The 18295-nt window shown below is 40.9% G+C and overlaps 1 protein-coding gene across 2 annotated transcripts in view; it reads left to right on the forward strand.

Annotated features, from left to right (window-relative positions):
* Nucleotides 1–16253: 16253 nt before the first annotated feature.
* Nucleotides 16254–18295, forward strand: part of NUP155 (nucleoporin 155) — a 70868-nt gene continuing 68826 nt past the window's right edge. For both annotated transcript variants that reach the window (XM_044664306.1, XM_044664315.1), the window contains exon 1: nucleotides 16254–16442. In XM_044664306.1, coding sequence (XP_044520241.1) covers nucleotides 16259–16442 — 184 coding nt within the window. In that variant the 5' untranslated portion in view covers nucleotides 16254–16258. The remainder of the gene's footprint in view (nucleotides 16443–18295) is intronic.

The raw sequence follows: 18295 nt of genomic DNA on the forward strand, positions 1-18295 counted from the left end.
GTGGGATCCACTTCTCACCTTCTGAAGCTTAAGTTCTCACCTTCTAAAGGTTAAGTTCTCATCTAAGGGTGTGAATTTTCTAAAATTCACCTTCTGAAGAGGTGAATATTCATCCTGGCTGATTGAGTTTCTGAGGGTATGAATTCACTAAGTGGTTTTCTAGCTCCTCCACCTAGTTCAAGCTTGTGTTGATTCAATCAAAAGGTCTACAGAAGAGAGTTAATCCTGTCTTCACAATCTAGTGAGGTACTTAAGTTAGTGTTAACTCAGGATAGACAATAGAGTAAAGAATTCTCTTTAACAATTCCCTCAGTGATCCTTTGGGAGACTAGTCTCCCCAATGGACCATTTTAAACTACAATAGTTAGAGATAAGAGGGAAATAAGAGATAGAGAGTGAGAGAGAGCAAACCAATGTTTTCTAGACACATTAACAATAAGCCAAGTAGGGGGCAATCTCCTGTGGCATACAATTTTACATTCAAAATACTTGTGTTCAACCCCCTGTAGGAATATGTTAGGGATAGAATGGTTTCTAGGATTAGTTAAAGGAAGGGAATTTTGAGATAAGCCCTGGGAGACATGCTGGAAAGGAAAAGGAATTGTGGGAGTTTTAAATGAAAATAACTGATCTTACTTGCTTCTTGGATTTCCATCAAGCTGGAAATAGGGTGTGATTCTCTGCCTGAATTTCCACCAAGCTGAAGGAGGGGTTTTGCCCTGAGAGATTTTCCAAGGATAGTCAAGATTTTGTGGAGAAATATTAGACTTCTAGGCAGAGAATTTATTTGGAAGAAACCATTTTCCCTGAGTCCAAAGATTAGCTGCCAGTGGTCCATCTGCCAGAAATTCTCTTGGCCTAAATTAATCCAAAGATTTTTCATCTGGACTTTGTGCAGCCAAACCAAGGATTTTTCCCTTTCTTTTATTAATCACTAGTGCAAAGATCAGGATAGTGTCAGATAGTGTTGGTAACATAATAAAAATGACCATTCTACCCAAATTAATTTACGTATTTAGTGCCATACCTATCAAAGTACCAAAAATGTTTTTTACTACATTAGAAAAAACTATAACAAAGTTTATTTGGAAGAACAAAAGATCAAGAATATCAAGGGAAATAATGAAAAAAAAAGTGAAGGAAGATGGCTTGGCAGTACCAGATATTAAGCTATACTATAAAGCAGCTGTCATCAAAACAATATGGTACTGGCTAAGAGATAGAGAGGAGGATCAATGGAATAGACTGGGGATAAATGACATCAGCAAGACAGTGTATGATAAACCCAAAGAGCCCAACTTTTGGGACAAAAATCCACTATTTGACAAAAACTGTTGGGAAAATTGGAAAACAATATGGGAGAGATTAGGTTTAGAATAACATCTCACACCATACACCAGAATGGGTGAAAGACTTGAATATAAAGAAGGAAACTATAAGTAAATTAGGTGAACACAGAATAGTATACTTGTCAGATCCCTGAGAAAGGAAAGATTTTTAAACCAAACAAGAGTTAGAGAAAATTACAAAATATAAAATAGTTTGATTATATTAAATTAAAAAGGTTTTATACAAGGGAGGATTTCTTAGGTAGAACAGGGAGCTATAAGCAGGGCCTACAGAAGAAACAGAAGGCTCTCCTTTCTCAGGAGACTTAGAAGTTGGGTGGAATTAATTTTAAGAGTGGTAGGGTCCTACCTACCAGTTTCCCTTATTCCCTTTATGAAACAAACTTTGTTTTCTATAAGCCCAGGTTTTGTGCTTAACTGGTCATTGGGAGTTCCTGGGTGAGTTGTATCATTTAACATCCCTCTAGGACAGTCCCACATTATACTCCCAAAGTTCAATCAGTTAAATTCCAAAGTTTATACTGGATCTTCTGATGCTGTGGAGGTTTCTTCAGGCATCTTTATGGTGCCTTCTTCAAACAATTCATCTTCTAACATCTAATATCAAAGAGTTATCAAACTCTCTTTCCTGAAATGTTTCTTCTCAAAAGATTTTTTTTAGTTTTATGGCAATTAATTATACAATCCATATGACAATTATACAATCCCCCCTGAGGAAGATGTTGCAATTCCTATGACAATCATACAATATACTACATTTATACTGAGGACATCTTTCTTAATAATACATTAGGGAATAGGCAAGCTTTCACAAATGATACTCCTCAGCAGAATGTGAGAAGCTAGGTGGCATAGTGGATCAAATGCCAGGCCTAGTCAGTTTAGACTTATCTTCCCAAGTTCAAATCTGGCCTCTTTCGGAAAACTGCACATCATATGATAACAAAAAATAAAAATATCCATGAGGTCTAAGACCCTGAGCAAGTCACTTAACCCTGTTTGCATCTGTGAAATGAACTAGAGAAGGAAATAGCAAACTACTTCAGTAAGAATCTTTTATAAGAAAATGGAGTCACAAAGAGTCAGGCTGGACCGAAACAACTGAACAATGCTTCCTATCTACTCAATTAATCAAAAATTTATTAAGTACCAATGTACAAGACAAGTACTAAGTACTGTGGATACAAAGAGACCAAAAAAAAGCTCACCTTCTTGATTCCTTCCCTTTATATAATTAGAGCCCTTGAACTACATTTCCCAGCATCCCTCTTTCATCCCCACCTTATGTCCTTATGCTTTGTAGATAAAAGTTTTGTGTAACCTTGCTCTCTCTCTCTCTCTCTCTCTCTCTCTCTCATCTCCTACTTTCGCAGTCTGGGAAACTGCTCTTTACTGATGGTTTTTACTTTCCTCCACTTCAAGTGATTATTAATAAATCTTATAAAATGTAATACTTGAAGTATTGGATATTAATTTTTAATCTTACACCTTCCAACATGCCCTTCACTGGTCTACCATTCCTCCCAACTATCATCCTATAATTCTCATCTTTTCCTCTGCCAAATCCTTAGAAAAAAAGCTATCAATACTTCTACTTTTCTCAACCCTTTGCAATATGACCTCATCATTTAACTTTAATTGCTGTTCCCAAAGTTATAAATGATGCCTTAATTGCCAACTGTTATCTTTTCTTAGTTCTCACTAGTGTCAGGGAGGACTAGAACCTGGAAGATGAGGGCTTGCTGAGCTCTTTTCAGGGCTGCTCATTCACCTTTGGTGTCCCTTCCACCCAACTCTCACCTGTGGCTCCATGGAGATGTAGCATGTGTAGCAGCCATACCCCAGTAAAACCATCTCCCCAGAAGAGCTAAACCATATTGAATGTAATCCATAGGTCTCAAACCCATCAATGAATTAAGGGAATATCCATCCCCAGCATGTGAAGACATCCCCTGGAATTGGCAGGTGAGAACAATTTGTTTCAAAGGCATGTTAGGCAGCTAAAGCAGGTTCTGTGGAGCATTTAGAGCTTGGTCAAACATCAAAAGACATCAAGTCATTACATCCATTTCCCCTCTGAAAGCTAGCTGGGGCTTTTGTTCCTTGTGCTTTCCCTTTTTCCCTAAAAGGCCCCTTCTCCAAGTAGCAAGGATGGTACTTGTCTCGGACAGTGAAGTAATGCTTCAGGATGCAAAGGGCTGGTAAGGGTATAGTTCCTGCTGTCCTGTGGTGCTGCTCTGCTTGTCTGAACTTGGAACAACCAGTAATCCTTTTCCCTCCTGGCTCCCTTTCTCCACCCCCACACATATCCCTTTGTATGGCCCCTTCACCCTTCCACAAGAAATTAATGTTAAAAAATGCTGACTTTAAATTAAAATTTAAAAACAGACCTAAAAAATAAAAAGAAAAGTCATCCTGACTTGCCTTACCCTTGGACCTCAAATTGTCTGAAAGAGAGAGTAAGAATGATGACTGTGCAATTTTGTCTCACTCAAATCCAATTCATAAGTAAGTCAAGATAACACCCAGTGATGTCATTGGTCCTTTTCAAAAATGAAGGATGAACAAGAACTCTGCTTGCCCTATCTGTTGCTTTAAATACTATTGACCACCCTTCCTTCTACATACTTTCTTCCTGGAGAATAAGTACTGCCTTCTAGCTCACTTCTCACAGCAACCATTAAGGTGAACAATAGTTGGGGACAAAGGCCCAATTTCCTTGCCAACCAATGACCAACTGCTACCAACTGAGAAGTAAGACCCAAAGCCTCAGCCATGCCTTCTCCTCCCCTACTCCTGCTCCCAGACCATACTTCAAGGCCATCATCTAAGGACATAACCCCTGTAAAGATTCATGTTGACAACTGCTACTACAGGTGCTACAAACGCATCCCTACCCAAACCATCACCACCACCTATTATGGGGAAAACTGGGGGAGTTGTCTTAAATATTACTTGTAGGCTCTGTGGAGTGGATAGGAGACAGGAAGGGACAATGGGTAAGACTTTACAAGCCAGGGAACCAGGTTTAACTATAAGGTGAATGACCATTGACTGAAATGGCAATGTAGCCTGACTGTTACTCTACCCCACCCAGCTTGGAATAACTCCAGATTATTACATACACACAATGAGAACTTTAAATTACTAAAAACACACAGGGAATCAGTTTAATTATAATATGAGGGAAATGGAAAGGGGGTTAGGTGAAGTTATGACTAACAATCCAGGACCGGAGTCAAAAGGGGTAAGTTCCTTAGCCAACCTGGCTTCTGCCAGGTTTTGACAGCTTGGCTAAGGACCTGAGGAAGAGGGCCTGAACTGGAGGTCTCACAACTATTCCAGAGATGTTTTTAGGATGCCAGGAGCCAACTCTTCCACAGCTGATGATCCAAAGTAGCCAGGTAGGGAGAGAAATCTACAAGTTGTCCACCAGATCACAAGCCACTTCCCTACTCAGTGTTGACTTGCAGGATTGAGGTCTTCTGCCTTTTCAGCCTTCACCACTCTCCAAGATCCCAGGGAATCAGGGTACAACTCCACTAGCTCTGAGGTCTCCCAGGGTCAGTTACAACTTGTCCCAACCACCATGGAGTCCATCTCAGAGAGAGCAAGCCACACTTCCTGCCTCCCCATTCCATTTGGAATTCTCCAGCCCTTCCTGTTAGGTCCCCTAAATAATAACTAAGTAATCCTCCTCCCAACACACCTCAGCAGCCACAGCTCCTGAAAACTTGGAGAAGGAAGTACTCATCATAAGAATCATTTGCATGACTGAATAGTTTGACATCAGAAACAGATAATGGTTTTATTAGTAGATGATTTGTTATCTGCTTTACCATCTCATCCTAAAGACCATGAGGACCTTCCCATCAGTCTGGTAGCTGAAACTTCCTGTCATTCTTATGGCCTCCCTCTGAATATGAGCAGCTTGAGAACAGAGATGTCCTAAGTTTTTTATTTGTATACCTCACACAGCACAGTTCTTTGCTTAATAAATGTTTTTCCGTTCACTTCTCTGATATATTATTCTGGTTCTTTTACAGGTCTCCTGGCTCCTTCTCAGTCTTCTTTTCTGGTTCATCATCTATGATACCTCTTAATTATGAATATGCCACAAGGCTCTGTATTGGGCCTTTTCTCTTTTCCTTCACTTTTTCTCGTCAACCTCATCAGCTCCTATGGTTTGATAATCTCTATGTAAATGGCTTATTTGTATATATCTAGCCTCACCCTTTCCACTAATCTTCAGTCTCAACTGCTAATTGAACATTTCAAACTGAATGTCCCATAGACATCTCAAACTCAACATGTCCAAATGAGAATTCCTTATATTTCCCTCAACATCCACTCCTCTTCTGAACTTCTCTATCATTGCTAAAAAGCACTATCATTCTTCCAGTTTTTCAATTTCATAAGCTGATGTTATCCTTGATTCTTCACTTTTCCATACTCCATATATCCAATTATTTGCCAAATCTTTCCTGGGCCTGGAAGAAAGGAGGATTTGAGAAGCAGGAGCAACACACTATGCCACTGGGCTTCTTCCACCAATCTGCTACCCAAGAAAGGAGAGACATACCAAAGCACCAGACTCTTGCGTTGGCCTGCTGAGAAAAAGACACAAAATTCTGGCGTTCCTTACACCAATTACAAGCTTAAGCCTTTCCTAGTTGATATCTTCCCTCTTATTTCCTGCTTTCCAACTATATGCAAAGGCCTGATGCTCTAAAAATGCCTTAACTGGCTTTCTTATTAAACCCTTTCCTTTCTTGTTTCTTCCATCTTACACTCATTGAGACCTTCTGGTGACACAACTACCATAGCCTTTTTTTTTTTCCAGCACTGGTTGCATTTTCATTCATAGCCCCAACTCATTGATCAAGAGTATTATAATATTCAGGCTCTCCATTATCACTTCCATGCTTTCCATAAACCTCCATCACTCAGTAATCTCTCCTCCTTTACACTTCCCTTATTCCATATTCATTACCCAGTCAAGATTTTGGTAGGTCTTAACTACCAACCTTCATCCTTCCTTAACAATTTACTGTGCCTGGTGCGCAGTCTTTCTCTGGTCCCCAACTTTTACCCTTAAAGGAAGGGACTTCAACATACATCCTAATCCTCCCTCAAACACCTCAACCTCACAGTTCTTCAACTTACTCATCTCTCTTCAACCCACCTCAACTAAACGGCCATAACTTTGATTTTTCTGTCACCGATGCATGTTCCACGTTCATGAACTCTATAATGCCTTTATCTGATCATTCTACTCCTCCCTCTTTCTTGCAACTCCAAAACCTGTTCTTCATCTGCATCATGAATTCCTATCTCTTGATCCCTCGGCTCTTTCCCAGGCCCATCCTCTTCTCCTCACCTCTCCTCTTCCCTATATATTTTCCCTCTGTTCAGCCCGGCAGGCAATAGCCACGGGCCCAGGCACCCCAGGTACTGGCAGCAAGAGCTCCTTCCGCTACGAGCTTTAATGCACCACAGCATACTTGGGGAGCTATGCTGGCACTGCCCTGGAGAGCCGGCGGGTGCACATTTGTGTGAGCAGGACAACAGCACCACGCACTCTGCCTACTCCAGCCACTCCATTGCCCTGCTCGCTCTTCCCAGGTGCTCTTTGTTCGCTGCAGTTACTCCTCCAGGTTCACTTCACTGCTGCCCAGCCTGGAGACCCTGGGTCCTAGCCAGGTAGCAGCCTTCAGCAACGACCCCCAGGCCATCCGCACGCCTACTAGCCTTGCTGGTCTTCTGCCTAGGAGCCACTTATAAACAGGATTTATTCTAAGACAGAAGTGGGGGGAGTGAGAAAGGAGGAGGCAGTGGAGGAAGAAGAGATGTTGTTGAAGTTGTTTCCAAGAGCCGCTGCCTACTCAAGGCCAAGCAAGACATCGGAGGGAGATGGAGGTGATGGAAGAATGAAAGAAATCCGGGAGAAGCAGCTGTGGGAGCTAGAAGAGTAGCAGAGCACGTTCATCAGCAGCTGTGTAAGACACAATTAACAAATCAGAAAATGAACTGAGAAACACCAAGAGCCAGATGCAATGATATTTGAAAAAATATGGAGATCTGCTCAACAGGAAGGTGACTCTGAATATTGAAATTACAGCCTACAGGACATTATTGGAAGATGAAGTTCAAGATCAGTGTTAAAAACCTAAGCAGTGGCTACTCCCAGGGCTCCCAGGTCTTTGGCTGCTCTATCTACAGTGGTCTCTCCAGGAGAAACAAATTGAGTTGGAAGAAACCATTGTGGCGACCAAGGCAGAAAAAGCCAAAGGTGAATCCATTCTGAAGGAGAGACAGAGGAAGAGAGAGGAGGCAGAAGAGGGAAAAAATGAAGAGGAAGAAGGTGCCAAGGAGTAGGAAGATAAGAAAGGTGAGGAAGAAGGCAGTGAAACTGGAGAGGAAGGTAAGGAAGAGAAGAAAGAAGATCATGCCCCTGGAGAAGAAGCTATTGAGCAGAGAGAGATTAAGTTCTCTATTTCTTGACTATTTCAGGTTACCTCCAAATCAGATCAACAATCTCAAAACTACTTAATCTGTTGAGCTCTGAATGCTGTACAGAATAAGAAATTACACATTTAAAAACAGACTTATTCATCTGAGATGATAAATTGTTGGGCTGTCTTCTCCAAGTGTTTGGAGTGCTTCTTGAAAGCTTTCCTGGCTTGCTGCCATACTGCACATGCAGTATGCTTATGCTTATGAATTCTGGCAGTGTGGATAATTCAGACATTTACAATTTTTAAAAAACATGAATAAAACAAATTAATTGATATAAAGTTAAACTTAATGAAAAATATAATTAATCTTTGGAAACCTTTGGTGTATAAAAAAATGACTCAAGTTATATATAATAAGTCTAGCAAATAAAGGCATCCTGGAACAGGCAAAACAAAGACAACAAAAAAAGGTCTGCTAGATGGTGCAGTGGATAGAGCCCAGGCCCTGGAGTCAGGAAGACCTGAGTTCAAATTCAGGTCTCAGATACTTACTAGCTGTGTGACCCCTGGCAAGTTATTTAACCCCTGTTTTTTATGCTCCCTTCTCTTCTCTGACTGCCAGTACCTTGCTACAGGACCTTACTGTTTCACAATTGGACTATTGCAATAGCTTTCTGTTCCTTTCCCAAACTTCAAGTTCCCCTCCACCCCAATCTCTCTCTATTTAGCTGTAGAAATGATCTTCCTAAAAGGCAGATCTGACCATGCAGTCAGTGTTCCCTATCACCTATAACAGGGGTCGGCAACCTTTTTGGCCCTGAGAGCCATAAACGCCACATTTTTTAAAATGTAATTTCGTGAGAGCCGTACAGTGCTCACAGTGCACGCTCCTGTAACAGTGCACGCTACTGTAACAGCACCTGAAAAAAAATTGACTTTATGGCTCCTGCAGAAAGAGCCATATCTGTCCCTCAAAAGAGCCAGATATGGCTCGAGAGCCAAACGTTGCCGACCCCTGACCTATAAGATCAAATGTAAACTCTTCTATTTGGCTTTTAAAGTCTTTTCTAACAGAGCCCTTCCTTCTTTTCTAGTATTCTCACACCTTATTCCCACTCCAGTTAATTACTTAAACCATTGCTTCATTGCTGTTCTTCCAATGAGGCATTTCATTTTCTAGTTCCATGAATTTTTACTGTCTGTCCCCCATACCTGGAACTTCTTTCCTTGTCTTCCTTCAAATATCAGTTAAATTCTCAACTTCTACAAGAAGTCTTTTCTGGTTCTCGTTAATCTTAGTGCCTTTCCTTTAAGAGTATCTGCAATTTAACATATATATATCTATACATATATATGATTTGTATATAACATATTTACATATTATTTATACATACTGTTTGTATGTTGTCTCTCCTTCATTAGAGTGAGTTCCTTGAGAGTAGGGACTATTTTTCCTTTCTCTATATCTAGCATTTAGCAAAATGTCTGCTAAACAGGGGGCAGCTGGGTAGCTCAGTGGATTGAGAGCCAGGCCTAGAGACGGGAGGTCCTAGGTTCAAATCCGGCCTCAGACACTTCACAGCTGTGTGACCCTGGGCAAGTCACTTGACCCCCATTGCCTACCCTTACCACTCTTCCACCTATAAGTCAATACACAGAAGTTAAGGGTTTAAAATAAAAAAAAATGTCTGCTAAACAACAATAGGTGTTTTATAAATGCTTCCTAGCTTGACCTAATTGATTTCCAAAATAGCTAGTATTCTCTCTCCAAAACACTTATATTTAATAGTTTATTTTCTTTATATTTATTCTGTTTATACTTATATATGTACTGTAATGACATTTTGCAATGCAATATGAAAAGCAAAATGATTGACAGTTAGCTGTTTAGAACTTGGAAAGAGCTGAGCTTGGCAGAGGCTAGCAGGTGCAGATTCAGTTGATGGGAGAGTATAAAAGGAGGATTTGAACTGAGACAGAAATCTCAGCTTTGAGATAGGGATTGATGGGAGGTCTTGGTTGGGCTTGGGTAGGCGGAAGGTCAACTTGAGATTCCAGCAATCAATCAGCACTGATCACTTCCATAGTCTCAAATCCTGTGTTATCCTATACTGAACATCCTGATTCTAGTTCACTCATAGAGAAGAAGCATCATCATTTACCATCAAATAACCTGATTCAGATTGAAGCAGTCTGGCTCTGCCAGGCTGGTAACTGGAAAACTAACCATTGACAACTGACAAGCTTGAATACCCTGATTACCTTCAATTCATATATCATCTTTGTCATCAATAGCTTAGACCCTTCTTCCCCATCATTTCCCTGCTTCCCTCCCCATGCCTATTATTATTAAATCTTTAAACTCACCTAAAGTGAATGTCATCTTTACCCTAGAGATTAGTGAATATATCCTTGGGTATTTGAGGGAAGAGGAGACATTTCAACTATAGAAGGTTTGAATCGTAGTCAACCAGCATTATCCATATTGAGCCAGGATAGATAGTTAGAGGTAGCTGTGTATTCTTAACCACAGATTCTTCACATGACTATCTATCCTGGGACACTGTTATACTGAAGTTGGGTGCAGCAGATTCACTACAAATAGTTCTGTGTGGTCCTTTGTGTTTCACCACAACTTGTGTGCTACACTTAGGAATCTTCCACATTCATTCAGCTTCTGCTCCTCATAACACCAAGATACATATAACAGTACTTGTCTCACCTGATTAGAATGTAAATTCCTAACAAATAAGGGCCATTTAATTCATTATATTTATATTCTAGGCACCTAGGACAATGCTATTATTAATAGATTAGGTGCATTTAATAGGAGCTTAATAAATATTTGATTGATTAATCAATTAATTGAGTTAATCAAATTAATTGAAAAGTAACTGAGAAAACAATGCAGAAATGCAAGATACCACAGTGCTCAAGGTTTGCTGATTGTAAAAACTCATAGAATGTAAATTTGTAGTCCTAAGAAAGATAAGTAGAAGGTAAGGTAAATATAATAGATGATTGATCCACTCCCTATCAGTCCATTGCCAGCAGGGATCAAATCATCCAAACTGTTATCAACCCTGCCCTGACAGGTAGGACCTATGGCCCTGACAGGTAGGGCCTATGGAGTAGATCATCCAACTGCCTGCTGGATGTGGCTTGAGTAGAAAAAGAGTCAGTCTGAATGTGTAGCCATTGGATTATATGTCACAAGTCATGATCTACTGTTCCCCTTCCCTTCACCCTTCATAATAGATCAACCAACATCTGAGATAGCAGCCTTACTTTTGTTGGGAAATGGAGATATTCAAAGAGTAGACTGACCCAGGTGATTAATCTAGCCAGAAAGGGACTTTAGAGAAGAGGGCTGCTTTCAAGTGTACATTCCATCATTCCACAATGATCACTGCTTGAGTTTGGGATGGGTAGTAGAAGACCAATCTAAAGTCCCGATTTGGGGTCCATTGGTGATTCCAGGTTACAGTAGCATCATTCATTGCACTAGAAATATTATCACATCTTTTTCAAGGGCCATGATAGCCTTCCATTAGTGTCGGCCATAGGTGTAGCCACCTCATGCCTTGTCAAGACATACCACAGGTTCTGGTGTCATGGGATGGGCCCTACATAGTCCATTTACTAAGATCTGGCCAGATGTACTCCCTAGAGGATCTTCCCTAGGGGTCTCTTTTTTACAAGGCAATGGAGTAGGCAGAAAGTGCATCTGGCCCTCTTGTCTTTGGGTTCTTTCTGAGTGAGGTAGAGATTTCATTTGGGAGCATAGTCCTGTATAGTATTTTCATTTCCATGGCTGGTTCAGGTACACCTCCATTGTGCTACTGAAGCAATTTGCTGCATACAATTTTGATGAGTCATATCACTGCATTTGGATTCCTATGGGAAGAATCTCCTTGAGTAGACAGATACATGAGTAATAGACATAGTAGTCAATTCTTCAGTTCAATTACTATATGGACTCAAAGTGATTACCCCCTTCTTCTCCCCATACTGGGTTGGACTTGATTTTCCACTTATTTTGCTACCCTTTACCAGATCAGAGAGACAGACCATAGTCCATGAATTAGTATAGATGAATATTTTGTTTTGTGGGTTCAGTTTTTTTATTTTTTAAGCCTTACCTTCTGTCTTGGAGCCAATACTGTGTGTTAGCTCCAAGGCAGAAGAGTGGTAAGGGTTAGGCAATGGGGGTTGAGTGACTTGCCCAGGGTCACACAGCTGGGAAATGTCTAAGGCCAGATTTGAACCTAGGACCTCTCGTCTCTAGGCCTGGCTCTCAAATTCACTGAGCTGCCCCTCCCCCCTTCAGTTTAAAAGTGAAGAGTCAATCAATAGTCAGTCAATAAATATTAATTCAGTGCTTACTTATGTGCCAGGCATTATACTCTGCACTGGGCAAACAAATTTTAAAAACGAGTAATTCCTCGAGGAGTTTACAATCTAATGGAAGAAGATAACACACAAAAGGAAGCCAAAGGGGTAGGAATGATGAAGGGAGTGAAAGAACCCAGTGCAAGGACATAATAGTGAAGTTCAAAAGTAGCACAGCTCTTGGGAAATAGGGAGAATACTGTGCTAATCCCCTTTCTTAAATAGAGGCCCTGGGATTTATGACCATGCTGTCCAGTGCAGTGCAAAAGGGTGCATATTAGCCCTGCAAAGCCTAACTGCAGAGTTTGCAGCTTGCAACATTTAGTCCAGCTAGAGGGTATAATGAGGAATAGAGGGTATTGATGAGTTTTTATTGTTCAGTCACATCCAATTCTTTGTAACCTCATCAACGTAGCTATCCATGAGGTTTCCTTAGCAAAGAGAATGGAGTAATTTGACATTTCCTTCTTCAGTGGATCCTTTTGTCAGGCAATCAGAGATTAAGTGACTTACCCAAGGTCACATATCTAGGAAGTGTCTGAGGCTGAATTTGAACCCAGGTCTTCCTGACTCTAAGCCTCAGTGGATTCAATCTTGCAGAATGATAATGAGACTACCTAACAGTAAGTTTCCTAGGGAAGGAAGGCAAGGAGGACAGAGAAATTCAAAAGCAGTATAACTGATGGGGAGGAAACTATTATGAACCCCTTTCTTAGAGGCCCTAGAGCTTATAGCCCTGACCTACATGAGCACTATTCATAGCTCTGCCCATTGGACTGCTGGCATGAGTGATATAAACCTTAACTTCAGATATCTCGATACTATTGTGCTCCATTTTTGATGCAAGAGGTTCTATCAGTAAAGCAGGGCTCTATTCCCTCCAAGCCTGATGAGATCTCCTGGTAGCTAAGGATGTGGGCAACAGATTGTTTCAGGCACATCTCCTCTAGTAGGTTGGTCAGTCACTAATTCATGCAGCTTATTCACTCTTCTGATTTTGAGCTTTCTTTAACTTTGAACGTACCATTTCCGTTTGATAACTGATATGTCTTGAGCCCTCCTAGGCTTAAGCAATTTGGTATTGGGCAAGACCCATTGAAGAATGGGGATTTTGAGTCTCAATGTAACTGAAATGTCCTCTCTCAATCTCTCTATATCAGTTAGGGCTCAGGAGCAGGCTAATAATTACTTCTCAAAAAAGGTATAATCAATCACTGTCCACTTAGATATCTATATCCAATACTCAAGGAGTTTTTCTGTCACATTCTCTAGTCCAGTGATGACCTTTTAGAGATGGAGTGCTAGGTCCCACCCCACCCCCAGACTAAGTGCCTTATCCTACCCCTTATTTCCCTAGCTCCTCCCCTCCCCTTCTTACCCCAAACAGAGGAGGGAGGAAATGCTTCCTCCCACTAGGCTGCTGGGCAGAAAGGCTGGGGAAAATGAGGAATGTCCTTAAGTGCATAGAGAGGGAGAGGGGAACAGTTCCCACTCTGAGTCCCTCTGGCTTTCTAATAATGAACTCTAGTGGGTAACTGCAGGCATCCCTACAGAGAGGGCTCTGCATGCGACTTTTAGCACCCATACCATAGGTTCACATTATGGCTCTAGTATCTTGCCACTACAGTAGTTGATTTTTGGCATTCAATGGCATCAGTGTATGACAAGGGTATAAGTAAAAGAGCTTTCAGTTCTTCCAGCATGGCAGATTCCAATATAACATCACTGTAGTCTCCATTCAGACTGTGTCACATGGCAAATCACAATGTAGAAGAGCCTCATAATGAACTCTGTGAGATGTACTCTTGTTGGTAGCCAAAAAGTTAAAAGAAAGATTGAATCTCTTTATTAGCTGTTGCGGGTGGGTGGGTGGGGAGTTTCAAGTTTAGAAAACTATATTTGCCAAAAGATACCATAGATAATATCAATACTAAATATACATATACCAAATGGCATAGCATCTAAATTCTTAAAGGAAAAGGTAAATGAGTTATGTGAAATAAATGATAAAAACTATAATAGTGGAGAATCTCAAAGTTCACTCTTCTCAGGTCTAGATCAAACAAAAAATAAGCAACAGGCAGATATATGGTTCGGTGGATAGAGAGCCAGTTCTGGAAATGGGAAGTTCTGGGTTCAAATCTGGACTCAGCTATTTCCTAGTTGTGTGGCAAGTTACTTAACCACAACTGCTCAGTCCTTACCACTCTTCTGCCTTGGAACTAATACTAAGTATCTCTTCTAAGACAGAAGGTAAGGACTAAAAAAAAACCCACACACAACAAAGAAGTTAAAAGAATTGAGTAGATATATGCTAGATCTGGAGAATATTAAATAGAATTAGAAAGGAGTATGTTTATTTCTCTGCTGTGAATTGGCAAAAAATGTATTTTTTCCACAAACAAATGAAGAAAAGTAGAAATATTAAATGCACCTTTTACCATAATGCAATAAATATTATATTTAATAAAGGGCCTTTGAAGCAAAGAATAAAAATTAATGGAACTACATAACTAATACCTGGGTAAAAGAACAATGAAGTGAAAAGAAAGAGACCAGTAACTATGTTTAACATATAAAACCCTTTACTACTTTACTTTAGCCAACTCTTCTATGCTTACTTCGCATTATTCCTCTTCACTACACCCTATAGTTCAGTATTACTGTTTCCTGTACATGACATTCCATCTTCTATTTCCTTTGGACTCCTTTCTCCCTATATGCTCCCTAATTCCCCTCAAAGCTCAGGTGGTGTTTCCTACAGGAAAATTCATCCTGATTCTTCAACACACGCACACCAACTTACACCACTGATTTTGTATAATAGTTTTCTCATTCAATAGAATATAAACTCCCCCATAACATTGTAAGTGACATGAAGTCAGGAATTGTTCCATTCTTCTTAGCCTGGGCACAAAAGAAGTTTTAGGAAAGATAGTTAATTGATCTGTACTCATATCATTTCCCCACAGACAAACATCTTGATAGAAGTATCTACCACTTCTAGCTTTGTGTTTTGGTATCCTCAGCTCCAAGCAACAGTGTCTACCTAGCTAATAGTCAACAGGCCCTTCGTTAAAGCTGCTGGTACATTTCCACAATCCTGATTGATAATATTTGGAAGTGAAGCGCTCTAAAGCTTCACTCGCCTGGAATTATAATTTCATTATTATAAAATTTTATTTTTACATAAATTTTACATGAAAAACTTATCTGTTGTATTTTTATACTTATGAAAATTGTATATAAAATACACCTTATGTATTTTATTGTAAATTTTAAAATTTGCAAGGTGCTTACAAATATTTCATTTTATCTTTACAACTACCCTGAGAAATAGGAGCTGTTATTTAAAGATCTCTATTCTACAGTGAGAAAACTGAAGCAGGTAGAGGATAAACCCAGGATCACTCAGGCCTTCCTGACTCTAGGCGCCCTCTAGTGGACTCGAAAGGAGCCGGGATCTCCACCTAGCCCAGACTCGAACCTTGGCTCCGGCGCGGCGCGTAACCCGGAACAAGGCTCACTTTGCAATCGACTCTACGATTACGGAGGTCCTACCCTTAACCCGCTCCCTTTCCCTCTCCCCCTCCCTTCCCCTTCCCTTTTCCTTTTCCCTTTCCTAACTTCCTCCTCCTTTCTCTCTTCTGTCCTCCCCGCTTTCCCTTTCCTCTTCCTAACTCATACAGGATCGAGCCTCTCTCCCATTCCCCGCCGGCCCTAAGTGAGATCCGTTCGCTCGCCTTCCTTTCGTGACTCCCAGGCCTAGGCCTCTCCCGCTTCCATCTCTTCCAATTATCTCTCCTTCTGTAACGGAAGCTCTAAGAAGCGAGACTACGTAACCGGAAGTGCGTCACTACCTGGCGCCCCGGCGCGCTTTTGCCCGGCGCCTTTGGGCCGTATATTTCTTTTAGGCTTGTCTCTCTCTCTCTCTCTGTCTCTCTGTCTCTCTTTCTCTGTCTGTCTCTGTCTCTCTGTCTCTCTCTGTCTTTCTGTCTCTCTCTTTTTTCCTCTTTCTTTCTTTTCAGGCATTCTCCAGTGGTGACGGCGGCCACGCTTATGCCGAACTGGTCGCAGACGATGCCATCCTCGCATATGTCCCCGGCGCCCGCAGCGATCACGCCTGCTGCCGTCGCGGCCATGCAGGAGGCTCTGGAGAACGCTGGGAGACTCATCGACCGCCAAGTGCAGGATGACCGCCTTTATCCCGACCTGTCGGAGCTCCTCATGGTGCCGGCCCCAAGTGAGATCCGTTCGCTCGCCTTCCTTTCGTGACTCCCAGCCCTAGGCCTCTCCCGCTTCCAGCTCTTTCAGTTCCTACCCCTCCAAGCTTAGGATGTACATTCTTTTTAATATTAAGCTCTTTATGGGTGATAAAATAAAAGCACTTGCCTGGGCTGGGCTGCTACTTCTAAGACTAAGCCTAGCCCTCAGGGAACTTGCTTGTGGCAAGCATAGATACGAAGACCAGCAAATTCGAAGTAGGGAATGCTGCAGACTGCTCTAAGGAAATTCGAGCAGGGGGAGGACATTTCATCTAGAGAAGACAGCAAAGAAGGCAACCCTGATGAAGTAGCATCTTAGCTAAGCCTTGAAAGGAGAGAAAGGTTAAGAAAGGCATAATCTATCTTTTGCACATATCGAGATGACATGGCTTGGGGGAAGAGCTAGTCGTCTTCTTTGCTGTTTTTACATTTGAGGGAAGATTCTTGAACTGGCCCAGGTTGCAAGAGATGACCTCAGAAGTCCATCTCAAATTTAATGTTCTGTGTGATAACATCTTTAAAAGGCTTCTTTAAAAGGAGTAGCTATGTGGCTTGGTGGCTCAAAGGATTAAGAGCCAAGTCTAGAGAGGAGGTCCTGGGTTCAAATCCTACCTCGAATACTTCCTAGTAGTTTGACCCTGTGCCTGTCACTTAATCTCCATTGTTTAGCTCCTACTAATCTTCTGCCTTGAAACCAATACACAGTATTGATCCTAAACTGGAAGGTACAGGTTTAAACAAAAAAAAAAAAAAGTCTTCCATTTAAATTTCACAAGCTAGTCCTTATATTTCTGCCAGAATTACTTTTCTAAAGCATAAATCTGATCAAATCCAGCAAATGCTTATAAAGTACCTTCTAAATACAGGGTACCATGCTAGACAAAAATGAAAGTCTTTGGATCAGATTATATTCTACTGAGAAACTGTAACTGTACCAGAAAAGTAAAAAATACAAAGTAATTTGAGGAGGGGAAGACCTCTAGAAACTGAGCTGTTGTGGGAAGGCTTCAAGGAACTGATAGGATCCAAGCATTGAAGGATGATAAAAGAAGTGGTAAGGGACTCTATTCCCAGCTTGAATGATAACTTGTAGGAGTTCACAGAGGGGTGAAATGGCAAGTCCAATTTGACTGGGGGGAAAAAAAACACTGTAAAATGGGGAATAAGATTTATGTTTTATCCTAGCTGAAAGTTAACAGGGAAGTGTCTTAATTAGATCTGTGCTTTAGAAGATTATCTTGGCAGTTTTGTGGAGGATAGATTGATGCTAGAGGGAGAAACTGGAAGAGAGGAGACTAATTAAGAGCCTATTACGTTAATTTAGGTGATAGGTATTGAGTATCTGAACTGATCGATATAAGTAGTTCCATTCAAGAATTCAGAATGATATTTAAAGAGCATATGTAATTCATTAGCTGCCTGGGTAGTATTACTTCTCTTTCCTCTCATCTCAAACTTTGTTCTCCTAGTCAGCACCAACCTTATAGGAGAGCGCTCTAGTCCAGTTCTCTCTAATTTCCTCATGTCAATAATGCACTTTGTAAGCCAGATGGCAGAAGAATTTAAAACCTTTACTCCTTTTAATACTGGTGTACCATTTCTATTATTTCCTTTTTTGGAAGTTTTAAACTTAAATTTCTAGACTTGATGAGTGCAAAATTAGTACAATATTCCCACAAAAAATTATCTCCTGTGTAGATTCTCTTCCATTATTTTGGATTCCAGAACTATAAAGCAGTTTATATGTTGTAATTCAGCATTTACCAAGTAGCTTGTATGGAAATTATCATTAACCTAATGGGTGGCAGCAAAAATGTTTTGTAGGGGTATC

This window comes from Gracilinanus agilis, chromosome 1, assembly GCF_016433145.1.
Source record: "Gracilinanus agilis isolate LMUSP501 chromosome 1, AgileGrace, whole genome shotgun sequence".
Lineage (NCBI taxonomy): Eukaryota > Metazoa > Chordata > Mammalia > Didelphimorphia > Didelphidae > Gracilinanus > Gracilinanus agilis.